This window comes from Dipodomys merriami, unplaced genomic scaffold, assembly GCF_024711535.1.
Source record: "Dipodomys merriami isolate MVZ:Mamm:240054 unplaced genomic scaffold, mDipMer1.0.p SCAF_45, whole genome shotgun sequence".
Lineage (NCBI taxonomy): Eukaryota > Metazoa > Chordata > Mammalia > Rodentia > Heteromyidae > Dipodomys > Dipodomys merriami.
Window position 1 is genome coordinate 10,814,724 of NW_027206013.1, and position 26,189 is coordinate 10,840,912.

At 51.7% G+C, this 26,189-nt stretch overlaps 1 protein-coding gene across 2 annotated transcripts in view; it reads left to right on the forward strand.

Moving 5' to 3' along the window:
• Positions 1-20,320, forward strand: part of LOC138808441 (ubiquitin-protein ligase E3B) — a 42,986-nt gene extending 22,666 nt beyond the window's left edge. For both annotated transcript variants that reach the window (XM_069994679.1, XM_069994680.1), the window contains 14 exons: positions 26-197; positions 2,017-2,135; positions 2,646-2,760; positions 3,834-3,933; positions 5,900-6,019; positions 8,445-8,621; positions 8,711-8,821; positions 9,997-10,134; positions 10,334-10,399; positions 13,037-13,095; positions 15,102-15,284; positions 15,584-15,695; positions 17,630-17,722; positions 18,543-20,320. In XM_069994679.1, coding sequence (XP_069850780.1) covers positions 26-197; positions 2,017-2,135; positions 2,646-2,760; positions 3,834-3,933; positions 5,900-6,019; positions 8,445-8,621; positions 8,711-8,821; positions 9,997-10,134; positions 10,334-10,399; positions 13,037-13,095; positions 15,102-15,284; positions 15,584-15,695; positions 17,630-17,722; positions 18,543-18,734 — 1,757 coding nt within the window. In that variant the 3' untranslated portion in view covers positions 18,735-20,320. The remainder of the gene's footprint in view (positions 1-25; positions 198-2,016; positions 2,136-2,645; positions 2,761-3,833; positions 3,934-5,899; positions 6,020-8,444; positions 8,622-8,710; positions 8,822-9,996; positions 10,135-10,333; positions 10,400-13,036; positions 13,096-15,101; positions 15,285-15,583; positions 15,696-17,629; positions 17,723-18,542) is intronic.
• Positions 20,321-26,189: the final 5,869 nt, after the last annotated feature.

A 26,189-nucleotide genomic window follows, 5' to 3' on the forward strand; every position in this document is an offset into this window, starting at 1 on the left:
CTTGGGTTTCTCTGTCCTTTTCCAGGTCTCACTTACCTTGATGACCTGCTGCCCAAACTGTGGGCATTTATCTGTGAGCTGGGGCCCCATGGAGGGTTAAAGCTCTTCTTGGAATGCCTGAACAACGACACCGGAGAGTCCAAGCAGCTCTTGTCCATGCTGATGCTGTTCTGTGATTGTTCCCGACACCTCATCACGTAGGTTGCTGTGGTGGGGCCAAGGACCTACCCCTAGTTGACATGGCGGGAAGCAGGCGGCTGATGGGGGGGATCACCACAGACATGTGGACCTGTGTGACAGGGTCAGTGTAGGAATTAGGCAGGAGACGGGTGCAGTGGTGCACACCTGTAGTTCCAGCTACTCAGAAGGCTGAGGTGGGAAGATCTCTTGAGTTCATGATCACTTGAGACCAGGCTGGGGCAATGTAGCAAGATCCCATCTCAAAAACAAAAAGTGCCGGGAATGTGGCTTAGTGGTAGAGTGCTTGCCTAGCATGCATGAAGCTCTGGGTTCGATTCCTCAGCACCACATACACAGAAAAAGCCAGAAATAGTGCTGTGGCTCAAGTGGTAGAATGCTAGCCTTGAGCAAAAGAAGCTCAGAGACAGTGCCCAGGCCCTGAGTTCAAGCCCCAGGACTAGCAAAAAAAAACATAGGATAGCATATACTGCATGTACATCACTTGTTCCCATCCTATCAGGGAAGTTGAATCAGTACCAATCAACAGATCAAAAGAGCTCTTAGAAATGGATTCAAAATCACAGTTTAACTGTTTACTTATTAATGTGCTAGGAAGACTACTGGAAAATTCCAGAGCCAGAGAACAAAACCTGAATCAGCCAGTTACTGAGACAATCCTGGGATTCGGCCTTGCTGAGAGTTTCCTCTTCTAGAAATAGGAATAACAACATGACCTTCCTGTTAGGCATGTAGTAAAGATTAAGAGAGAATTAATGCCAAGTTTGGGCAAGTTGCTTAGCTTCTCTGAGCCTCAGTTTTTTATTAGTAGAATAGAGATATCACCAATCTGCTAGAGTCAGTGAGGGAAGGAATGTCAGGTACTTAAAACTGAGTATTTGTCAAAAACTTAGTACTTCATTCCAGGTGGGAAATTGATTGTGTACTCGTCCATGTGTGCGTTTGACCCTTTTACTCTGCTTTCTCCTGGAAGGTTGGTAAAGAATTTTAAGATAGAGTAGGTCTCTAGCAGTTACGTTCAAGCAAGAGAGGATCAGGGGCCGGGAAGTGACAGGTGGAGTGGGCATCATGGAAGGTCTCAATGAGCAGGCGGAGGCCAGAGCAGGGCCTGTAGGCCAGGAAAGGCACCACTTTCTACTGCTAAGGTCCAGGCCATTCCTGGAGTGAGCCGTGTTGGAAAGTCTAGTTTTAGGAAGAGCTGTATCTCATGTGTTCATTCATTTATTCATATATTCTTTCTGACATGTGTTCATTCCCTCACAAATACTTGTCATGTGCTGGAGTCAAGCTCCACAGCCTTCCTCATTGACCACACTCAGTCACGGTTTCTTCCTCTTCAGGCATGAAGGAGGCTTGAAGTAAGAAAGTGTTTTTTTGTTTTGTTTTGTTTTTAATTGTCCCTGACCAGGACTTGAACTTGATATCTGATGCATACTTTCGCCTGCCAGTAAGAAAAATGTAGGAATAGAGGTTTGGTAGGGTTTCTCTTAGTTGTATTTTTTTTTTTTTAATATAGCTACTGTGGACAGTTTCACGTAAAGAGAAAGCAGAAAGACTCAAGAAGCCCATGTGCCACCACTAGCTTTGGCAGCTACCAGCTCACAGCCAGTTCTACGCCAGCCAAATCACCACGGGCCCCCCTCACCCAAATTATTTCCAGTCACTTCTTAGGATCGCATTGTTTGATCTGTAACTTGAAGGAAGCAGCTCCACAAAATGGAGCTTATCTATTAACTTTGTTTTGTCTAAAAGTAGTAAGTTGTTTTTTTTTATTACATCTTCTCGGGAAAATTCTGAATACTTTTCTGTCTGATACAGGATCCTTGATGACATTGAAGTTTATGAAGAACAAATTTCCTTCAAACTGGAAGAGCTGGTCACCATCTCCTCTTTTCTGAATTCCTTTGTGTTTAAGATGATCTGGGATGGAATCGTAGGTAAGATATAGGTACCCATCATAGAGGTCAAAGTCTGTAACTTCAGTTGGCTCTTAGCTTTGTGTTATCTACCCAAATTAATAGAAAATGCACATCCATTCACATAGAGAAGTTTTGTTCTTCCCTTTCTGGGACCTCTTAAGAGAATAACGTGCTCCTAGAAGTCCTATTTAGCCAGGTATCCTTCAGGATTCACATGTGCATGCTAATATGCTTGCGGGTGTGCATGCATGGGGGTAGGGAGAGAGATTAATGACTTGCCTGAATTGCCTTTCAAGTGTTTTCATGTCATTTCACACTTCAAATGCAAGCCCACCTCCTGACCCATTTACAGTTGTTCCGTGCCTAACTCAGGGTAAAGAAAGCCTTTGTATAGTACTCCAGTGGGAGGTGATGAGTCTGAGAAACACTCGGGCCCTGTGGACACCAGGGACACTCCCTGGGGAAAGAGGTGGGCCTGTTTTTCCACTTCTGTCCTGTACCACCTCACCCTCCCTGTCGCCCCTACAGAGAATGCCAAGGGTGAGACCTTGGAGCTGTTCCAGTCTGTCCACGGGTGGCTGATGGTGCTGTATGAGCGGGACTGCCGGCGGCGCTTTGCCCCTGAAGACCATTGGCTGCGAAAGTAAGCCCTGGGCTGGGCAGAGGTGTCCAGTGTTGAGTATTTGTGTTCTTAGAAAGAAGGCCTTTTCCTTCCTTCATGCTGTCCGTAGCCTGCAGAGAGGACTCTGTTCCCACAGAGCCCCTGTCGGGGTACACTGCCTAGCATCGCTTCTGTTGCACTAGTATCATTACCAAATTCATTAGTAGCAGCAAAGCCAGGCCATGTTCAGCTGCTGTTTTTACCTAGACTGGGAAGAAGTGATCTTTCAGCTCATCTGAGCAATGGGGTGGGAGAATCCCATGGGTTTTTGTTTGTTTGTTTGTTTGTTTCTGAGACGAAGAACTTAAACTCATTATCTGACACTTACTTTTGCACATTGGCTGGCATGCTACCTGAACCACCCCTCTAACCCCCACAGTACTGCCTTAAGCTGGGGGTATGGTTGGTTCAAGTGGTAGAATACTTGCCTAGCAAGCATAAGACTCTGAGTTCAAACCCCAGTACTGCCAAGAGGAAGGAAGGTTAGGCTTAAAAGTGGGGGGTCGGGGGTCGGGGCGGGGAGGAGGGCAGGGCAGAATAGGGGAGCAGGGGAATCCTTCCACAGCAGGTACTTTTTTTTTTTTTTTTGGTCGGTCGTGGAGCCTGGGCACTGTTCCTCAGCTCTTCAGCTCAAAACTAGCACTCTACCATTTGAGCCACAGCACCACTTCCGGCCTTTTCTGTTTATGTGGTTCTGAGGAATCGAACCCAGGGGCTCATGCATACGAGGCAAGCACTCTACCACTGAGCCACCTTCCCAGCCCACACAGCATGTCTGTCAGTGACATGTCAGCACTTAGGTCACTGCCATAGCTCTGACTCCAAAGCCAAGCTTCATGAAAGTCATGAAGGGCCAGCTGATTTTAGGCTGAGGACCATAGTTTTGTTACAACCACTACCTCCGCTGTCCTGTGCATGCGTGGACGGACATTAACTTTGCAGAGGCAGGCCTGATCAGGCAGAAGTTGGCCAACGTGCTGTAGTCTGTGAGCCCAGCATTAAGAGACCTGTGTTTTGTTGCTCTGCTTACCAAGCCCCGGGTCTTCCTCCCTCAGGGATCTCAAGCCCAGCGTGCTCTTCCAGGAACTCGACAAAGACCGGAAACGGGCACAGCTCATCCTACAGCATATCCCTCATGTCATTCCACATAAAAACGTGAGTTTCAGTGGGGACAAGGCTCCTGGTATGTCTTATCTCTGCCCCGCAGGCCCAACTCTGAGTCTGTTATGGGACTGGGAATGACTAAGTGACATCATTCATCACACTTGCTCACACGCGCACATATAGTGATCTGACTGGGGCACACGATGCTGCAGGCTGGTACAGGTGCAGAGAGGGCAGTGTGGCTGGTAATGTGGGTGTCGAGGGAGGTGAGCTCCTTACAGAAGAGGGGAAACGAGAGTGTGCTATCACCCGGGGGACTTGAGACCTAAGAAGGTCAAGCACAGGGTCAGGAGCCACTAGGAAATATGGGAATGCATGGTTACATCCCTGATGAGTAGTGGGCAGTACTGCTGGGTGCCAGGACCACGCCCAGGCCCAGCTGAAAGAGACCAGGAGGCAAGGAATGCACCTTTCCTGTCTGTCCTTTCTTTTTTCTCTTTTGATAGGTATTTAGCAAAAAGAGGAGACATGTGATTTTCATAAATTTAATCCTACTTTTTCAAAGGTAGTCCTCCTGCTCTCTGAGACTAGCTGACCTTGGCACTTTTTTTTTTTTTTTTTTTTGTCATGGGCTTGAATCAGGGCATGGGCACTGCCCCTGAGCTCTTTTGCTCAAGGCTAGAGCTCTGTCACTTGGAGCCACAATGCTACTTCCAGTGGTTTATTGGAGATAAAACTCTCAGAGTCCTACCCAAGCTGGTTTTGAACTGCCATCCTCAGATCTCAGCCTCTTGAGTAGGTGGAATGGCAGGTGTGCACCCTGCTCGACCTTGGCTTTTATACACACACACACACACACAATGACAGGTATGCACCCTGCTCAACCTTGGCTTTTACACACACACATGCACATGCACACACACACACACACACACACACACACACACATACACACCCGTCCCCTGTCTCTAAGTGGAGCTGTAAGTGGTAGAGCACTAGCCTTGAGCTGAAGAGCTGAGGGACAGTGCTTAGGCCCAGAGTTCAAACCCCAGGACCGACAAAAAAAAAAAAAAGACAAAGCAGGCTTTCTGTTTGTATCTTATAAATCATGGGCCATTCCTCCTCCTCTTTTAACTGGTCCACTGCTCTGTAACTTCTCCTCTTGGTCTTCAAACAATTCCAGAAGGCAGATTGCTAATCTATAAACTAAGAATCCAACGATTTGCAGCCAGCTCCACCTTTTTTTTTGTTTGTTTTTTTGTGTCTCCTGTTGTCCAAGTGTGGTAGCTTCAGCTTCTTCAGCAGTTCTTCTGCTTCCAAAGTCATCTCTGGCCCTTCATCACCTGACTGCCTGCAGTTTGGTAATGTCTGATTAAAAACACAGCTCCTTGTCCTGGACCTGTGTGTCTAGGATCTTGTATTTTTGACCTTAGCATCTCAACCCTGGCTCCATGGACCTGCAGTGGGGGTGCTGGGTGCCTAAGGCTGCCAAAGGAGTTTAAATCTTTGAGGGGTAATAAGACACACATGATCCTGCAGTCCGAGGTCCACGGTTCTAACCTTCACCTGCACTGCCTTCTTTTCAGTGGTGTGTGCAAACCTAGGGGTTTTGTTTATTTGGGGTTTTTGGTTGTTGTTGTTATTGGTACTGAGGTTTGAACTCAGGGCCTCAAGCTTGCTAAGCAGGCTTTGAGCTATACTCCCATACCCTTTTTGCTTTATTTTTTTTTGAATACTGTTTTGTATGCCTTGCCCCAGGCCGGTCTCTACCACTTAAGCCAGACTTGCAACTCCCCAGACTACTCTTTTTAGAACATTTCTCCCTTGGTGCAAATTCAGCTGGATTTTAAATTCCCAAAAGTGCTCTCACAAGACTCCTCCAGCCCAGGACACATACCAAGGCCTCCCATTCCACCTACATCCCAAGGGACTTCAAGTTCACTCATTTTGTGGCCTGGTTTTTACAGGAACAGTCACTTGTACACCTTGTTTCTGGTCCTACCCTTGCTTCTTGCAGAGAGTTCTCTTGTTCCGAAACATGGTTACCAAGGAGAAGGAGAAGCTGGGGCTTGTGGAAACGAGCTCTGCCTCCCCTCACGTCACTCATATCACCATCCGAAGGTCCCGGATGTTGGAGGTAAGTGAGAGTTCCACAGAGGCCCTGAATCAATAGTGGCTGCTGTGTCTGTAGGCTATGACGAGGGCTGTTGGTGGTTGGCATCCTTCTCCAGCACATTCCTCAGCAGACCCTAATACAGTTCCCCCATCCCACCCCACCCCTCCTGGGTGCCACTGCTGATGGAACCCCACTTGGCTCTGCTTTTCAGGGCCATAGAGGAGGAGGGTCCAACTTTCCCTGTAGAAAATGTCCTCCTCTGTTTTGGCAGAAGCCTCCTTTGTCCCAAAACCCCAGAGGTTGTGGTTATTTGGACCTGAGAGCCTATGGCCTTTGCTTGGTATACCCAGCAGGGGGCGTCAGGAAGCTAACTCCTAACTCATACTGCCTGGATTCTTACTCTGCCTCCAAAGTGATTTGTATGGGAGGCCACACTTCTGTGGGCCTCCTGGGCTAGCTCCAGTCCTGCAGGCCACCTCCCTCCCCAAGGCTAGACTCAAGCCGCAGCTCCAGTACCTCCAAATTGGAGGAATCTCAGGTGTGATCTAGCCCAATATTTGCTCTGAGGCCAGAGAACTTTATAGAGTTTCAAATCAGGTATCGCTGACTCCAAAGCCAGGATTGGGAGCCAGGCCTGCCCTTCCCAGCTCAGCGTTCTGTGTCCTCATGGGGAGATGTGGGGAGTGGGCATGCCATTGCCTTTCCAAGAGGCATGTGTGGTGAAATGTCCACCCCACCAGTCCCTGGAGGGCAGGAAGTATGCAGGTGGCTGGGGGCCCAAGCCTCTGCTGCCTTCTAACGAGGCTCTGGCAAGACAGAGCTGGATCCTGCAGCCATTCCTGAGGACAGCCATGTGCTAAGAGCATCATACGCTGTCCTTTTAATCCCCACAACATCTGCTGAGGGGATTAAAGTTGGGAGGTGAGACTTAGAGCAGAAGAAAACCCTGCACTCCGCGGGAGCGCGCTGATTCCTCCGTGCATCCTCAGAGGAGTGCCAGGAGAATGAGCCTCAGATTGCTCACTGAGTTTAAATGCTGCTACAGCTCGGTGCGTCTTCATGTTCCTCTCAATTTTCCTCCTAACTTTATGTGAACAAGAAATGCTTTGTGGATGTGTGGGCAACACTGTGTTCCTATTCCTTGTTGATGGAAGAATGGCCTTCACAGGTCATTTCTCCCTGGCTTGCTGACCCTGCAGTCTAATCATGTAGGACAGTCCTTTAGATTGCTAAGTGAGTCCAGCAGGGAGGCACCAAGGGTTCCCCCCAACCCATGTTGCTATCCTGGCAGATTGTCCCTTGGCTTTGTGACAAGGTGACCAGACTGAAGGACAGATGGGTAAGTGGATACTGTGGAAATCCATCTAATACCAGCAGAACGGGACCAATGCTGCAGTTGTGACAGAGGTGTGAAGGTTGATTCACAGCTCGCTGTGTGACCATGTCTGCAAGCAACAGTTTGGCCCTGGTGGTAGGGTAGGGTCTCTGGCGTTGGGCCAGAAGACCCCTCTCTAGGCTGTCCTGTCCACTGGAGTCCAAAATAAGAACCTCAGTGCCCCATCTACCAGGAATGCAGAGAGGGACAGTCAGAAGCCAGGAAGATTCACCACGAAAATACATTTGCACGCTGAACCGTGAACAGAGTCCAGGAGCTGGGCAGGTTGTGCTCTAGATGGAAGCCATGTGAATGGCTAGATTTTGTTGTTGCTGGTGGCTTGCAGGGGAAGGGTTGTTGTTGTTGTTGTTGTTTTGGTAGTGCTAGGGATCAAACCCAAGGTGTCATGCACGCTAAGCACACACTTGACCCCAGGGCTGCACTGAGCAAAGGGAGCTGACCCACAGCCCAAGGTGCTGAGGCTCCCCCTCCCTGCTGCTCCTTCCTCATCCAAGCCTGGCATCTTTCTGCACCCTTGTCTGCTTCCCACCTTGTCCCCCGCAGTCTGCACAACCCAAAGCCAGCCAAGTTGCTCCCAACCCCCTGCTCTGCTCCCGTTGCCCTCAGCCTGATTCCTCCTCAGGGTTCCCACGGTCTGAGGAAAGGCTCCAGGAAGAGGGGAGATACTTGCATCTTACGATATTCCAAAAGTCTGCCTTCTCCCTATGAGCTTAAAGAGGCACTTGACATTCAAAGAGGAAGAGAGATCAACCTGTCTGGGTTTTCATCATCCTTTGATGGCTGGAGCTTGTCTTGACGCACGCATTCTGTCTGAGGACAGTCTGGTTTCTCGGTGTCCTTCCGAGCACAGTGTCCCCTTGCCAAAAGAACAAGCACATCCCATCCCCAGAACGAACCTTTCCGTTTCACAGGCCCGTTTCACAGAGCTCCTGTCCTTGCAGGCCTGCTGGTCCTGATTTGCACATTTAGTAATTACACCAAGCAAGCGCAGGGGAGCCCTGGGCTAGGCGGCCGCTCCTGGCTTCCTACTGGTCTGTGCTTGTCCCGCAGGACGGCTATGAACAGCTTCGGCAGCTTTCCCAGCACGCCATGAAGGGCGTGATCCGTGTGAAGTTTGTCAATGACCTTGGTGTAGACGAGGCTGGAATCGACCAGGATGGCGTGTTCAAGGAGTTCTTGGAGGAAATTATCAAGAGGGTGTTCGACCCAGCACTCAACCTGTTCAAGGTGGCGGAGGGAGTGTGAGTGGGGCTGCTGGCAGGGACTGACACAGTGGAGAACGAGGCGGGTAACCTCTCTGCCCTTTCTCCTGGCAGACAACCAGTGGGGATGAGCGGCTGTACCCCTCCCCCACATCCTACATCCACGAGAATTACCTGCAGCTCTTCGAGTTCGTGGGGAAGATGCTGGGGAAGGCTGTGTATGAGGTAGGCCATGAGCGTGGGATGGAACTTTAAAATGCAACATGCCGGGCTCCACAGCCTTCATAAATGGCCACGTGTTAAACAGCCCAAGGAAGTAGGACCCAGCAGCATTTGCACATGCTTTACATGCATCATCATGCTCGGTCATCTCAGTCCTGTGGCGTGCTGCTGCTCCCCCTCTTCACCAGGGCGAGAGAACCAAGGGTCTGAGCACTTGCTCATCCACTCTCCTCTCTAGCTCTTCAGTAAAAGCAGAATTCAGGCCCAGGCCTGCCTGGGTCCTCCACCAGCCCTCCTCCTCCTGAGGTGTGGTTTTGTTTTTGTTCACTGTGGTGATGGAATGGAATTCAGGGCCCTCCATCCTAAGCGACATCTGCCACGGAGCTTCGCTTGGAGCCCAGGTTTGAGTGAGCACTTCAGAGGGAGCCAGGCTCCTGGGCATTGGCAAGACCACCCAACCAGCACGGCTAGGGATAGAACAGAGGCTGATTCCATCCTGGCTGGGGACTGAGGCCACAGACAGGTGTCCAAGGGGAGAAGGCATGGACCCCCTCCTTGTCCTCCACTTGCCTAAGAGCTCTGTGCACATTCTCAACACCCAGCTCCTCACCTGCAAAGAGGAGGGCATCTGGGGCGATTCCCACTTACAAAGTAGGGACAGTTCAGTCCTACCTGGACAAATGCCATGTCCCCTTTAGGTACACAGCATGGCGAGGCTCACAGGAGTCCAGCAGCTGAGACGTAGAGCCTCCTGGTCCTTCTGCATATCCCTCCATTTCCCGGGCCCTTCCTCCTAGAAGGTTCCAGCCTACCTCCAGTGAGAGCCTAGCCATACTCCTCTCCCTGTGTTTGTGGTGTAGAGAACTGGGCAGAGTGACATAGGTCACTGCTTCGGTCCAGCAGCCGAGGCTGTGCTGGTGCATTCACATGGAGAAAGGCCACAGCATTGGCCTGGCAGTGGCCTAGCCTGAATCTCCTCCAACCTCTGTACCTGTGACCCCTGCACTCTAAGGCCCCCAGGTAGACCGTTGGTTCCTTAAAGGACGAGGGAGAGCTCTAGCTGTCTAGACTGGACTCTTAGAAGCCAGTGGCAGCCTCGGGGCGCCCCCTGCAGCCTGAACCAACCGCTGAGCCCGAATCCTGGTTGGGGAACCGCAGCTTCGTGTCTTCCCCCGCAGGGGATTGTGGTGGACGTGCCCTTCGCTTCCTTCTTCCTGAGCCAGCTGCTCGGGCACCACCACAGCATCTTCTACAGCTCCGTGGATGAACTTCCTTCTCTTGACTCGGAGTTCTATAAAAACCTCACCTCCATTAAGGTCAGTGCCAAGTGACGGGCGACACCGCTGGGCCCTGCGGGGGCCATCCACCCGTGGGGGTGACTGGCAGCCTGCTCTGCTCCACCTTCTAGAAGGTTCTTGTTCTAGTTGTTCTTTGCTCCCCGAGGAAGGGGGCTGAGTGCTTCCAGGGCCTGGTGCTCTTCAGCCCCAGCCAACCTCCCCGCTCTCTTTGTGTCAGCGCTACGATGGGGACGTCGCAGACCTTGGCCTCACGCTGTCGTATGACGAGGATGTCATGGGTCAGGTAGGTGGGCCGTCCTGAGTCCTGCTCTCCTGCTGGTGCTTTCCTTGCAGGGAGCTTCACAAACTTTGCATCTGACAGGGCTGGGAATGTGGCTTCGTGGCACAGTGCTTGCCTAGCACGCAGGAAGCCCTGGGTTCGACTCCTCAGTACCACGTAAGCAGAAAAAGCTGGAAAGGGTGCTATAGCTCAAGGGGTGGAGTGCTAGCCTTGGGCCAAAGAAGCTCAGGGACAGCGCCCGGGTCCTGAGTTCAAGCTGCTGGACTGGCAAAAAAAAAAAAAAGCAACTTTGCATCTGTCATCCACTCTGACCTCCTTCCATTCCTCCTCTGAACTGCCTCCCCACACACCTGGCCTTGGCACACCTGCTTCTAGGAGAGCATCCCACAGTGTGCCCATGCCACCATCTAGAGTGTTCTGGTGGGCTTGGTTTGTACTGTTTGCACTGCCCTGGTGATGATCAGCATTACAAATGGAGATGCTGGCTGGGAGCACAGGCCGCCCCAGGGCCTCTGGCAGAGCGTGCCCTTGCCCCCTGCTCAGTAACAGAGCTAGGCCAGGCACAGGCTCGCACCTGTAATCCTACCTACGTGGTCCTTGACATCATGTCAGCACGAGCGTTTCCTGCCACAGGACACACTGCTTCACTCCCAAGTGTCCTCTGCCCCCCTCCAGCTGTGTCCCAGGGAGGCCCCTGTGCGAGGCTGTCTGTGTGGCTGGGCTGGGCTGCTCTGAGCCTCCGCCCGGAGCCTGTCAGTACAGAGCCGGCTTCCTAGATGCAGGCTGAAACCTCAGAGCCCACCTTGTCCCTCTGAGCCACATTTCCAGATCTCGTAAAAGCAGCAGTTGCCAGACGTGAGTCTTTGGTGGGACCAGTGTCTAAACCCGGGGGAATTTCTGCCAGTCCCACCTGCTTCCTGTAAGTCCACTGAGTACCGTGATGTATGACACCCCCCCCCCCAGACCTGCAGGAAGAAACCCCAGTGTGGACACCAGGTTGCCGGCTCACCTGCCCATAGAGCTCCTCCCTCAGAGAAGGGAAGGGCACTTGCATGGAACAGTTCTCTGTTTTTGTTTTTGTTTTTGTTTTCTTTAAGTAATTTCATTGTTATGAAGATGTTGCAGAGGGGTTACCATTTCATAAGTTAGGGAGCAAGTACATTTCTGTTTTGAAAATGTCGCCCCTTCCCTTCCTTTCCCTCAGTTTCCCCTTCCTTTCCTTGCCTACAAGTTCCTTAGATCATTTCAGAGCAGTTCTGTAGAGAGTACTGACAGTCAGCGTGTTCCCTGCCGCCAAGAAAAGCATCTCAAAACACTGAGTTATGCTGTGTACATAAAGGTGAAAACAAACCACCTGTGATGCCATGCCTAGGGGTAGTTTGTAGTATGCTGCCCATGTACTTCTAGACTTTTCCTCAGGGTGTGTGTGTGTCAGTGTGTGTGTGCATGTGTGTGTGTGTGAGTGTGCATGTGCATGCACACGCATGCATGCATGTGAAGGATGAGGTGTAGAAATGATACCACACCATCTACCCTTTTATCTAATCTCTTTTTTCATCCTTTAAATAACTACACACTTAGACCCGCAATCCTAGCTTCTCAGGAGGCTGAGATCTGAGGGTCTCAGTTCAAAGCCAGCCCGGGTAGGAAAACCATGAAATTTTATTTCCAATTAACCATCAAAAGGCTGGAAGTGGAGCTATTGCTCAAGTAGTAGAATACCAACCTTAAGCAAAAAACAGCAACAACAACCAAACTCAGGCTGGGCACTGGTGGCTCACACCTGTAATCCTATCTACTCAGGAGGCTGAGATCTGAGAATCACAGTGCAAAGCCAGCCTGGGCAGAAAAGTCCTTGTGAGACTCTTTTTTTTTTTTTGGTTGTTTTTTTTTTTGTTTTGTTGTGGGGCCTGAACTCTGGGCCTGGCCGCTGTCCCTCAGCTCTTCAGCTCAAGGCTAGCGCTCTACCACTTGAGCCACAGTGCCACTTCCGGCTTTTTGCTTTTTGCTTATGTGGTGCTGAGGAATCGAACCCAGGGCCTCTGGCATGCAAGGCAAGCGCTCTACCACTGAGCCACCTTCCCAGCCAGCCTTGTGAGACTCTTATCTCCAGTTAACCACTCAAAAACTGGAAGTGGAGCTGTGGCTCAAAGTGGTAGAGTGCTAGCCTTGAGCAGAAGAGCACCCAGGCCTTAAGTTCAAGCTTCACAACTAAAAAACAAAAAACTCAGGGACAGTGCATCCCATACCCTAAGTTGGAGCCCCAGGATGGGCAAAAAAAACAAAAAAAAAAGTATACTTATTATATTTTCTACTAGCTGCACAGTACCATCATTTATTTCATACCCTGCTGTGGTCCTAAATGCCAACACATTTCCCTCTGTGACATCCTGGAGCCTGATGTGTTTGAACCAGGATCCTCCGAGCAGAAACTTTTCATATTGCTCATCTGAGGTCTGCTTATTGTCGCTTTGACCCTGGGGATTTGGGGGGGGGCTGGGGGGAATCACTCCCAAACACAGCATCTTAATTCCATCATTCTGATGGTTGTCAGCAGTAGGCCCTTTCAGGAGGCTTTGTTTCCGAGTTAGAATTCTGTATTAATGCCTCCCCTTTTCCTCTCCCCCGCCCCCTCCCCAGCTTGTCTGCCACGAACTGATTCCTGGAGGGAAGACCATTCCTGTTACAAATGAAAACAAGTGAGTACAGCAATTGGATTTTTAAGGTCACCACTTGAAAAGACTTCATTCTGGCTCTCTGGGCTTAGGTAGAGAATTTATTAAGATAGATGGAAGGCGGAAGAAGCCATCAATGTCGTAATGGAATTTGATGATTACAGCTCATCGTTGGAATTGTATTAAATTCGATTTGCAAGCTAAGAACAGACTATTTATTTATTTATTTATTTTTTGCAGTAGCTTTTTTAAGGTCAGGGGCCCTGGGGCTACAGTGTTAGGGAAGTATTGGTGGCTCTTGATGAGAAAGGTGAATCCTGAGCCTGCAGACACAGGGAGGGCAGTGGGACAGGGACATCTTGGTGGGACAGCTCGCTTGGATGATCAGTGGTGAATTCAGACCCAGCAATGTGGGGGGAGGGGGTTATAAATGACAACAGGTATGGGACATAGAGCCCCCCCGCCCCCCAGGGCAGTCACCTCTGCCAGGTGACCTAGCAGAGGGAGGTGGTGAGAGCTGTGTGCGTGCGTGCGTGCGTGCGTGCGTGCGTGCCTGTGTGCGTGTGTGTGTAGCACATAGAAACAATGGCCAGAGGACGGGAGATAGACGGCTTGTGTTGGAGTGGGATTCCTATCCTGCCTTGAAGCTGACATAGAAACTAACTTCAGAATGTCTGGTGTTCTGAGCCAAGATATCCAGGCCTGCACAAGATCTCCCTCCTCGATCCCATGATTCTAGCTTCCTCTCTTTTTTTTTCTCTTGGTTAAAACAACATGAGAAACCTCCTTGCAGGATTATTTGAGAGTAGGGATGGTAATAGAAAATTCCTATTTGAATGTGTTACTATACTTTACTGGATTTTTTTTTGGGGGGGGGGGGCCGGTTGTGGGGCTTGAACTCTGGGCTTGGGCGCTGTCCCTCAGCTCTTCAGCTCCAGGCAAATGCTCTACCACTTGAGCCACAGCACCACTTCCAGTTTTCTGGTGTCTTGTAGACATTTCCTTCCCAGGCTGACTTTGAACTGTGATCCTCAGATCTAAGCCTCCTGAGTAGCTAGGATTACAGGCATGAGCCCCCAGCACCTGGCTTCACTGGGTATTTTTTAAAATCAGATTATCAAGGTTAGAACTGGGCATGATGTCTCACACCTGTAATCCTAACTACTCAAGAGGCTGATAGTTTGAGGATTACGGTTCAAAGCCAGCCAGATCAGGAAAGGTTGAGAGACTCTTATCTCCCATTAACCACCAAAAAGTTGGAAGTGGAGCTATAGTTCAAGTGGTAGCATGATAGCCTTAAGCAAAAAAGCCCAGGGACAAAACCCAGGCCCTGAGTTCAAGCCCCAGGACCAGCATCAAAGCAAAAAAGACCTGAGCGTTGTGGAGCAAAACAGATTTAGTTGGAACTTGTGAGTTGTCCTTGGGCTGGGCTCAGGTTCTTTCGTCCCTGAGTCAGTGGTTTGCTAAGAAATCAGCTGTGCTTCCAAGTGTGTGAACATGTTTAACCTGGCTAAGGGGCTTGCATCATCAAGAAGATCCCAGAGGACTGAGCCAGCAGCTCTCTGCTCGGATGCACTGTTGGCTGCCTAACCCAACCGTGTCTGTGCCACACAACCTTCAGCACTAATTCTTTCTTCATGCCTTTAGCCTCTCGGTCCAGCAACACCTGTGCTGACATGTCAACAGGAAACCATTTCTCTACTTTTAACGTTATTGTAGGACTGACTCTTACCTTAAATTGATGGTGTCCAGAAGAATGAGAATTAAATAGACAGCTGAACGTTAGGAGCTGTGGGCAGTGTCTCACTGTAACTCCTGACGTCATGAGAGGGAGGTGGTCCTGCACTAGAGCGGGGCGGGGGTAAACACACGATGACAAGGAAGGAGCGAATGCCTTGGACACTTCATAATGGGCGCCCTGGTCATTGTTGTGGGACCACTTGTGTTTCACAAAGTGGTGTAGAAATGCAGCCATTTGGCAGCTGCCTGCCCCATCATCATGTGCGGCGTCTCCTCTCCCTTGTTCACAGAATTAGCTACATCCACCTGATGGCACACTTTCGAATGCACACTCAAATCAAAAACCAGACGGCTGCCCTCATCAGCGGGTTCCGTTCCATCATCAAGCCTGAGTGGATCCGAATGTTCTCCACCCCGGAGCTGCAGCGGCTCATCTCTGGAGACAACGCCGAGATCGATCTGGAAGATCTGAAGTAAGATTTCAAGGTTTCTCTGCGGGCGCAGAGAAGGGCAGCATGCTTGGGCCTCACCGAGGGAGAGCACTCCCTTCGGCAAAGCGGCAGCGGGGCTGGAGGACTGGGGCTCACCAAAAGTCTTAGCTGATGGCATTGTGGGAACTTGAGCTGGCTGCTCAGAAACAGCAGGGCTGGCTGCGGAACTCCGCCTCGGTCACTGCCAGGAAGATGAGGCCATAAAGGAGCCTTAGTGTTCCCCAGCCCCGCAGACTCGCCCATCGGGACGCTGCTGAGCCCCTTGTCTGCATTGTTTTCAGGAAGCACACCGTGTACTATGGTGGCTTTCACGGAAGTCACCGGGTCATCATCTGGCTCTGGGATATTCTGGCTTCCGACTTCACGCCTGATGAGAGAGCCATGTTTCTGAAGGTATCTTATTCTTTATTACCTACATGTATGCACTTGGTGTGTGATATTCTCATGAATCTAGAAGGCCACATGATGCAGGCCACACCAGGAACGAGGGAATTTTAAGAAGATCCTAGATCATCAACACAGCCTGGTCCCTGGGCTGGTCTAGCCCCTAGGCCAAGCAGAAACCAGAGAGGTTGAGGCCATGCCCGCTGCCTGCCCTTGACTGTGGGGCCGGTCCCTGCGGAGCAGACAATCATAATCCACAGCATAGAGTTCTCAGCTATCTATGTGCCTGTCTACCAAGGATCTCTCACACACACATACATACACCACACACAGTGTCCCAATAAAACACAATGTAGGGCTAGAGGCATGGCTCAGGTCTAACAAGCATGAGGCCCTAAGTTCAAACCCCAAAACAAACAACAAAGAAAAAACAAAGTGGCACTGGCTCAAGTGGTAGAATGCTCACCCTGAGCTGAAGAGCTCAGGGACAGCACCCAGGCCCAGAGTTAAAGCCCCACTCCTGGCACAAAAAAATAAAAAAAGCGAGAAGGAGAGTTAACAGTTATTTGAGCCAAGCACCAGTGGCTCAGGCCTGTAATCCTAGCTACTCAAGAGGCTGAGATCTGAGAATCTCGGTTCAAAGCCAGCCCAAGCAGGAAAGGCTATGAGATTTATCTCCAATTAACCACCAGAAAACCGGAAGTGGCCCTATGGCTCAAGTGGTAGAGTGCTCACCTTGAGCTAAAGAGCTCAGGAACAGCTCCCAGCCCAGAGCTGTAGCCCCACAACCGACCCCCCCCCCCCAAAACACACACACACACACACACACACACACACACACACAATTGTTTAGGTTGCTATCAGTGTGTGTTTTGGCAAATGGAATGGCTGGTGTTTATCAGTTTCTATCCAAGTGTTAGTATAGTTGTGACTTCTAATATGCTTCCCCCAGCCAAATGTCACCGCACTGAACAGTGCTATAGGACACTGGATGACATTCACATTTGTCTGTGTGTTTGTTATGAACAGGTACAGTTTTATAAACATGGAATCATCTCACCACCTGCGTCACACTCTGAAAAGCCTTCACGCCCTGCCATGGGCAGGACGTGCCCTGAGCAGTCTTGTGTGGCCTCTGAGGTTGAGGCAAGGTGGCAATGTCACTTCTACAGCAGTGACAGCTGCTCCTCCTCCTCCAGGAGGACCTGGACCTTCCAGACCAGGTCCCCTCCTGTCAAGGCCTCCTCCGGGGCTGAGCAGCCCAGCTTGACACCAGGTGCCCTGTGCTGGGGCTCCCAGTGCCCAACTCCAGGGCATCAAATTAGGGACATACTTCCCTCTCCACACCAAACCTATGGCACCACAAGCTTGTGCCTTGCCCCTGCCCCAGCCCCCTCCAGGGCTGCCCATCCCTAAGGACAAGCAAGCACCCCTGACCACCCTTGCATGTCACAGGCCCACGAGAGATCTGCCTCCTAGAAGTCACCAGTGCCCCGTGGAAGCTTGCATTGTGCCTAAACTCTCTGTCACACTCCAGTTACCCATGGTGGCCTCCCAGATAGCAGCACCTTTTTTTTTTTTTTTTTGGTCGGTCATGGGGCTTGAACTCTGGGCCTGGGCGTTGGCCCTCAGCTCTTCAGCTCAAGGCAAGTGCTCTACCACTTGAGCTACAGCGCCACTTCCGGTTTTCTGGTGGTTTATTGGAGATAGGAGTCTCACGGTCTCTCCTGCCCGGGCTGGCTTTGAACTGCGATCCTCAGATCTCAGCCTCCTGAGTAGCTAGGATTACAGGCGTGAGCCACCAGCGCCCGGCTAGATAGCAGCACCTTTGAGATGTCCCGTGCGCCCTGGGTACCTAGGCCAGCTGCCCCTCCGTCACCCTGGCTGCCGGTGAAGGGGCGGGTGCCCTTCCCTGCCCCCTCTGACCCTGCCTCATGTTGCAGTTCGTGACCAGCTGCTCCAGGCCCCCGCTCCTGGGATTCGCCTACCTCAAGCCTCCGTTCTCCATTCGCTGTGTGGAAGTGTCGGACGATCAGGTACCAAACCGGGGCAGGGTTCCTTGACTTGGGCGTGGCTGGCTCTTGCACCTACCACTCGGGGCCTTCCCTGGGTCTGCCTCAGCGAGCTGGGCGCCCGGCCCCTCGGGGCCTGGAGAGGAGGGTCTGCAGTTCTCCTGGCAAAAGAATCAGCCATGCACAGCACCCATGGAAGGCCTTCCTCTTCCTCACTTGGGGAGGGGAATCGGGATGAAGATAGGGGTGCCGTGAGCGATGATCTGGCCCTAAAACACGTGTGCTTCAAGGCACCATGCAGCTGGTGCTGTGGCAGTGCACGGTGCAGGCCTGGGCAGCACCTTCCTGCCAGTCCTGTGCATGGGACACTGGGTGGTCTGCTAGATGCGAGCGGCCTGGGGTGAGTGATCTCTGGGTGTGCGCAGCTGCATGGCCTCGAGGTGTTGCTGCCTTTCATGGCGGTGTGGTGTGAGTGCCCGTTGGCTCTCTGCGTGGGACAGCCGGCCTCTCATCTTAAGGGAATGTTGGCCTAGGTGATTGCCTGCCGTGATCCACAGCACTGGTGAGGCAGGGATGAATGCTTTCCAACCTAAAGTAGCCTTACAACGTGATGCTCTTTGAAAATCCCTCAGCTGCCTATTGTCTATTAACCCTAAGGTCTGTTGTGAGCCTTGCCCAATGCCAGATTCCTTGTGGGAGAATCAGCCCCTCAGGCCATTGCCCTGAGGTTCGACCTCAAGCCATGGGCCTGCACCCACCACGCATGCTCCAGTTGGTGCCCAGAGACTGGCCAGGTCCCTAGACCAGGTGTCCCCTGACCCACAGTGGTGGTATGCACTTGCAGGACACTGGAGACACCCTAGGCAGCGTCCTCCGGGGCTTCTTCACCATCCGAAAGCGAGAGCCGGGCGGCCGGCTGCCCACCTCCTCCACTTGCTTCAACCTGCTCAAACTGCCCAACTACAGCAAGAAGAGCGCCCTCCGCGACAAGCTGCGCTACGCCATCAGCATGAACACGGGCTTCGAGCTCTCCTAGCCCCGCCCACCCAGCACCATCCTCTCCAGGGAATGTGACTGGCGCACGGGGCGGCACTGGTCCCCACATCCTCTCCCCAGCCGTGAGTCTCCCGTGGCCGAGATCCTCAGGCACGAGGCCTCCAGGAAACAGGACTGGGAAGGGACTGCTGAAAATAAACTTCCCATTCCACCCCGCTGGTCCTCTCCGTACTTTCAGGGGCCCACGGCTCTCAGGCCAGTGATGTCAGGGGCTCCCCTGGTTTGGGCTTTCAATGGGTCTTCCTTATTCCTCCATGGGCCGTATCCGACGAGCCCGCGGAACTGGCAGTCTACAGTGCTTTCCGTGGCGTGGCCTGCCACACGTGAGGTCCTCTCCTTCCGTTCTGAAAACTCTACTCAGGTAAGGCCTCGTCCAGCCGCTATGCACCTGACAAAAGTCCCCACCCGCGCCCTGTCCACGCGGCCGCTGCCCCGGCCGCAGAGGCCACCGAGCGCAGGAAGTTCAAGACACCGTCCCCGCTGCAGAGCCACGTGGTCTGCCCCACCGCCCTCCTCTCTGAGCTTCCAGGGGTCCTCACCAGCCCACCCCACCCCGAACCCACATGGCTGGCTCCTTCAGGGCACAGCCACGCTGGCTGCGCACCCTGTGCTGGTGGTCTGTCTAATGAGGAAGCAGACACAGGCATCTGTCCACCTGGGCAGTGCCTTCACTCCACAGACTAAAATCCTGAGAATCGTGGGTCCTGCCACCCATCCAGCCTCAGCACGGGGAGCCTGGGAGGCTGGGGAGACACCCCTCCCCCCAGTTCCTGTCTTTTCTTTCCATTTTGTTTGATCCTTTTAACTTGATTTCTTTTAAAACCCATCATGCCCCTCTGCCCTGCTTTTCTCCTTTCCCATGGGAACTGTCTCCAAGCCAGGCCACCCTCCCCCACCCCCCATGCTTCCAGCACCCCCACCACCAGACCCAAGCCAGGGTAGACACCCCGAGTGCCTGGCCTGCCCTCCATGGTCGCTCTCTTCAAAGCTGGGAATACCTTCCAGCATGAGGCCCCGAGTCAGGAAAGCAGGCACGCTCGTCTCCATGGCCTTCATCGGGTGTAGCTGGCCCGCTGTTGGCTGGGTGGCCCTGGGCCCTTCCTGGGCTTGGTGGCCTCCTGGGGCAGCAGCTGGGGCAGGCTGCCGGGGAATTTGAAGACATGAAGTTAGGGCTGTCACCTCTGCTCCTGCACACTCTGAACACTGCTTCTTTGAAGCTGTGCTGGCTGCACGTAGATGATCTGTCCATAGAGGCCGGCCGGTTAACTGTCCACCTGCCCGGGCAAAATGGAGCCCTCATGAGCCAGGGCAGGGCGATGCGAGGAGCTGGTGGCTCGCAGCTCCGACACCCCAGACCCGTCTGTCCTCTTAGCCAGCGAAGGGGAGCTTGGAGCTGCACCCCAGTCTCCTCCAGCAGGTGTGGCATTGCACTGAGACGCTGAGTCTGCTTTCCTAGCTGGTGTTCATTGACACGCTGATGGCTCTTGAAATGTCGTGGGTTTTGTTTTTGTAGATAACTTATGGATGAAGATGTATGGAAGGCTTGATTAAATTTGTACTGCAGCACATGGTGTCGGTGTTTTCTACTCTATCCAGCCGTGTGCCTGGACGGCTTGGGATTGGGTGTCTGGGTCCAGCTCACACAGAGCTGACCCAAGGGGGCAAGAGGACTCGGTGCTGACCAGCAGCCCCCTTGAGGGTGTCGGCTGCTCGTCTGTCATGCTGGCCCCAGGCTTTGGCACATTTCCAAGCAGCACCCCTGGGGCCCACCCCTGGGGCCAGTCTCAGAAGCAGCCAGTACCTCGGGCTGTGTGGCTGCGGCCAGAGTCCATGTTTCACCAGCACAGTAGCTTACAACAGCATGGGTGATGTAGGTTGGGGAACATTGAGGTAATGGACGGGTACCGAGTCCAGGAATTAACAGCCACTGGACAAGCACAGCTCATCTCACACCTGCCTCGCTGATGGCTTTGTGTGGCTGGGGGCACTGAGGATAACCCAAGGGAGACCAGGCGAGCTGCGGGAAAGGAAGGGCCCTTCGGAGGCCTGCAGCCCGTGCCTAGCCATCCAGAGGACTTGAGGCACTCAGAAGACTCAGTGCGCCCAGCTTTCCCACACCCAGCATTTCATCCTGCTTTCACAGAGTACTGTACAGCCCCTAGCATGCACTGGTGGTGTGCACTCTGACAACAAACGATTTGCTTGTGGTGTTTCTGAATCACTTCAGCAAGAGGAAGTGTCTTTATAACTGGGAAGAATGGGGCTTTGTGCTGACAGGACTCGTACCTGCGTAGAGCATCTCAGCCTGGAAAACACTGGTCTGGGCAGCCTAGGAGCATCTCAGCCTGGAAAACACTGGTCTGGGCAGCTGCAGACAGCAACAAAGCTGTAGCTTGTCTCCTCCATATCCAGCAGGTATCACCCTGGTGAGAGCGGAAGGCCAGGCAGGCACACATAAATGTGGGTTCCTCTAGTCTCAGGCTGATTTCTAACACTGGTGAAACCTAAATTGGCCAGATGAGCTGCAGAACTGGGGAAAGAGATTCATTTCATGAACTTCTCAAATATAACACAGGTCAGGTGTGGTTGTATATGCCTGAAATCCCAGCGCTGGGGAAAATGAGGCAGGAGGATTATGCATTGAAAGCTAACCCATCTCAGGAGAAGAGATACAAATGGTAAAGAAACACATGAGGAAATGTTCACCATCCCTTGTTGTGAAGAAAATATAAATAAAGACAACCCTGAGATACCACCTTACCCTAGTCAGAATGGCCCACATCCTAAAGTCAGCCAACGACAAATGCTGGAGGGGATGCGGAGAAAGGAACCCTATTACACTGCTGGTGGGAATGTACACTTATACAACCACAAAGCAGTCTGGAGGGTCCTCAGAAAGCTAAATATTGGCCTCCCTTATGACCCAGCCATACCACTTCTAGGCATCTATCCTGAACAACAGGAACCAGTATACAAGGACACATGCACCTGCAAGTTTATTGCAGCACTGTTCACAATAGCTAGGATATGGAAACAACCCAGATGTCCCACCACAGATGAATGGATCCAAAAATTGTGGTATTTATACACAATGGAATATTATGCAGCCATTAGAAAGGACAAAATAATGGCATTTGCAGGGAAATTGATGGAGCTAGAAGAAATCATGTTGAGCGAGGTAAGCCAAGAGCAAAGAGACAAATGGCACATAGTCTTCCTGTTAAGTGGATGTTAAATCCAAAATGTAAGGTGACACGACAAAATTAACAAGGCTTAAGAAACAAAGGATTTCCACTCATCTGGTCGAATCACTACTAAATAACCCCGTGCTGCTGATCACATATATGGCATATATGTGCACACCGGAGGGAAACCAGGAGGATGACACAGAACTAGAGGGAATCAGGGAAAAACATACAACAGCGGGACCCATCAGCTGCACTGGACATTGATCAAAATGAACTAAGCAACTCAATGGCAGCGATGGGAGGGAGAGAATGAGGGGGAAAGAGGGAACAGCTGACGTTATGTAAAACAAAAGAAATGTACATATCCCAATGCGGAAGAAATAACTGTATTGCAAAGCTCATAGAACTCATAAATGTTATAGACCACAATCGACTATTTGCCCCATGAAAGTTAGAATGTGTTTGTGACTTTAAGCATCACTATCCCACAATACTGTGATATTTGGGAAATTATGTAATCAATCACAATAAAGAATTAAAAAATGAATAAATCTAACCTAGGCTACATCGTGAGATGGCTGCAGACTCTATCTGCAGTTTCTGGCCTTGAGTCACTGAGTCCAGCTTTGCCTTCATTTCCTGAGGAAAGCAAATAGTGATAAAAATCCACTCGAGTAGCTCATAAGATGCATGGGGCTCCGGTCCTGACAGATCCTCTCTCCCCTGTGCCAGTGGTCAGAGTGAACAGTACATAAGCAAGAATCCAGACTGAGGGGTTTCCAGACACCTTGCTGTGCCTCTATTCCCCCCCCCGCCCCCACCTCAGCCGGGTCAGCTCTGATCCAGGCTCTGCACTCAGGCCTCTGCACAAATGGTTGTGTCTCCGAATGCAGGTGACACATTCGGCTGAATGCAGAGGTGAATTCGCCTGTGGGAGTTCGCACCACTAGAGGGCGCCACCTCTGGATCTGGTCCGGAGCCCAGGCTAAGGGCTTGAATAGCAGGGACAGCTGGGCTCAGAAGTGGTCCCTACAGGGGACGTGGCATCTGAAGCTGGAGACCAAGGTGGAGACACACGGCGGCCCTTAGCAACACTGCCAGGCCTCGGGCGCGTGCTCCTCTCCCCACAGCGGGCCAGCCTGACTATCTGACTGGCAAGGGCGAGGTGCGCAGTCTGCTGGATGGATTTGTCACCGGCACAGATGGTGCCAGATGGGCTGGGCAGCTGGCAGGTGTTCCAAGCAAGAGCCAGCTCAGGAAGCCAGACTACCCAGGAGCCCAGGCTTGCTTTCCATCATCCAAACAGACATGGAGGAGCCCTTGAGCTTTAGGCTGGGTGGGATGTCATGTAGGACCGGCAGACGCTGGCAGTGTGGTACTCATGCCCCACCCCACGGAGCTGGCTCACTCTCCAGTGAGGAAAGAACCCTAACCGGTCCCAGGGGAAGACAAGTGATCCTATTCCTCCAGGAATCTGTGTGTGTGTGTGTGTGTGTGTGTGTGTGTGTGTGTGTGTGATACTGGAGTTTGAACTCAAGGCCTCACACTTGCTAAGCAGATCCTCTACCACCGAGCCATGCCCCCTGGCCTTTTATCTTTTTGCTCTGGTTATTGTCCAGATTGGAGCTTCACTTCCTTCCCTGGGCATACGCCTGAGCTGCTATCTCCCTATTTCAGGCTTCCTGTCCATAGCTAGGATGACGAGCACACATCACTGTGCTCACCTATCCATTGAGAAGGGAGAGTCCTGATTGTTCTTCTGCCCAGGCTGGCCTCCAACTGTGAGCCTCCAAAACTCAGCCTCCCACGTACCTAAGATTACAGGCCTGAGCCATCCATGCCCTGCTTAATACCACCCTAATGTGAAGCCCACTTGGCAGCTGGGAAAATTCCAAGGTCAGAGATGCTCAGCTCATAGTTTAGGACTATTGGGTTGCAGAGCTGGGACCCCACATGAGCCTTTCCCTGAGGTGTACGAAGGTAGGAGAGAGCCTTCTGTGTGAAGGACCAGGCTGGTGCAAAGCTCCAGGGGCTGCTCGTTCTTATCTGCAGCCCACCCCTGATTTATTTGTGTTAGAAATGGTCAGGTGTTGCTAATGATTTTGAAGGCGCCCTCAGGTGTACCCCCAGCTCCCTCCTTTAGAGGCTCACCAGTAGAGGAAGGTAAGAGGCATGGCAAGGCCCCACCAGCTCATCAGGCAAAAACCTAGGTAGGATGAAGGCCAATGTCTACTGTGCTCTCCCTCCCTCCCACCCCACCCCCTCCTATCCGGGGCCACCGTGGCTCTGGTGAACATGTTGGGCAGCCTGTCCGTCGTCCTGAGCACCTGCTCCCTGCCCATCCCCAAATCACGGGGCTTGAGCAGCAAGTGGCCGAAGCCAGCTCACCTCCCTTGGAAAAGAATCGTGCTGGCAGTGATTGAGGAAGGAGACCTGGGCCGCCAGCAATGGGAGCCAGGGCAGTTCAGGGCCTGGGAAATAGAGATAGAAGCTGGGTCTCTCCAGCATGCCATGGGCATGAAGGAGCTGGTCCTAAACAGTCACCTGTCCTTGCTCAGCATGTACAAGGATCATTAGGGGAAACAGAAAATTCAGGGGGAAACACAGTTGGAATACCAGGACGTAGGTCCCAAGACTTGCAATACTCGGATTTTAAGCAATTCTTCCAAATTATAGAGACACATTAGAAATGTGCACTTAGGTGGTTTTGTGCTACGTAAATACAATAGTGAAGCCAGGTGCCAGTAGCTCATACCTACGATTTGAGCTTCTCAGGAGGCTGAGATCTGATGATCATAGTTCAAAGTCAGCTCAAGCTAGAAAAGTCCTTGTGACTTTGATCTCCAGTTAACCTCCAAAAACCTACACGTGGAGCTGTGGCTCATATAGCAGAGTATAAAAATCTAAGGTTCTGCGCAGGCCCTGAGCCTCCTTCATCCCACTCGCGTTGTAGAAAAGATGTATTAAAATATCTGGTAATCAGAGAATTAACTTTGCTTTCGGACACTATCCAACCCAGCTTTCTTTTATTTATTTATTTTTGGTCAGTTGTGGGGCTTGAACTCAGGGCCTGGGTGCTTCCCCTGAGCTCTTTTGCTCAAGGCTAACACTCTACCACTTTTAGCCATAGTGACACTTTCAGTTTTCTGGTGTGTGTGTGTGGGGGGGGGGTTATTGGAGATAAGAGTCTCATGGGCTTTCCTGCCCAGGCTGGCTTTGAACCACAATTCTCAGATCTCAGCCTCCTGAGTAGCTACGATTATAGGCATGAGCCACCAGTGCCTGGCAAGACACAGCTTTTTCGAACCCTCCCCAGAGTCACCCAATACATGCTGGTACCCCCCTCCCCACCAAGTCCTTCTTTACAGCTTCTTTCCAGATTTTTCCCCTACCCCCATGGGCTGTGTAGTGAAGAATACATCCTAATATTTACCCTACCGAAGGGCAGCCCCTCTTCCTGGAGAAGGGCACTGGCTCTACATACAGCTGGGAACAGCACCCTGGGGAATGGAGAGACCAGGCAAGCCCAAAGAGGTGGCATCTGGAACGGCAGCCGGAAGAGATTGGGATGGCAGAGGCTGCAGATGGGGGAGGGGATGTCACACTATTTCTCACTGTCTTTAATCTTTAAATTTGCATGCTTTAATGTGAAATGTAATTTCAGATACTGAATTATGGTGGTTGAGCGCGTCAGGGCTGACTAATTAATTAGTCAGATCTGTAAGTATTTGGCTTTGGGAGATCTATGGCCCTGATGCGTCATTGGCTTAAATCTCTGAGAAATATCTCTTGAAGAGCCTTGGGGCTGGGAGATCTATTTTAGGGGCTGGTTTGAAAAGTCGGCTGACTCTCCTCCCCTCTCCCCAAAGCAGTTCAGAGACCACATCTCCCTCTGAAGTATTCACTTCTTTAAGATCAGTGAGGATGCTCTCCTAGGAATCTATAACCCTCAAACACACACCACTTGTTCCATACCTCCCTCTGAGGCCATGGCAGACATTACTAATGGATTACCAAATTTCTTCCCATTGAATCTGGACGGGGCCTTAGGTTCCTTCTCCAGTGTCAATCAGTTGGAACTGGCATCTTTTTTCTTCCCTGGCATAAGCCCTCTCTTGCTTCCAGCAGAACAGAGAGAGAAGGAAGGGAGCCAGATTTTGATCCAGAAGTTAGGTCCTTGCTGCTTGCTCGCTGACAGCAACCTATCACTCTGCCTGTCTGTGTGTTCCTTTGTCCATTAGGTTGGT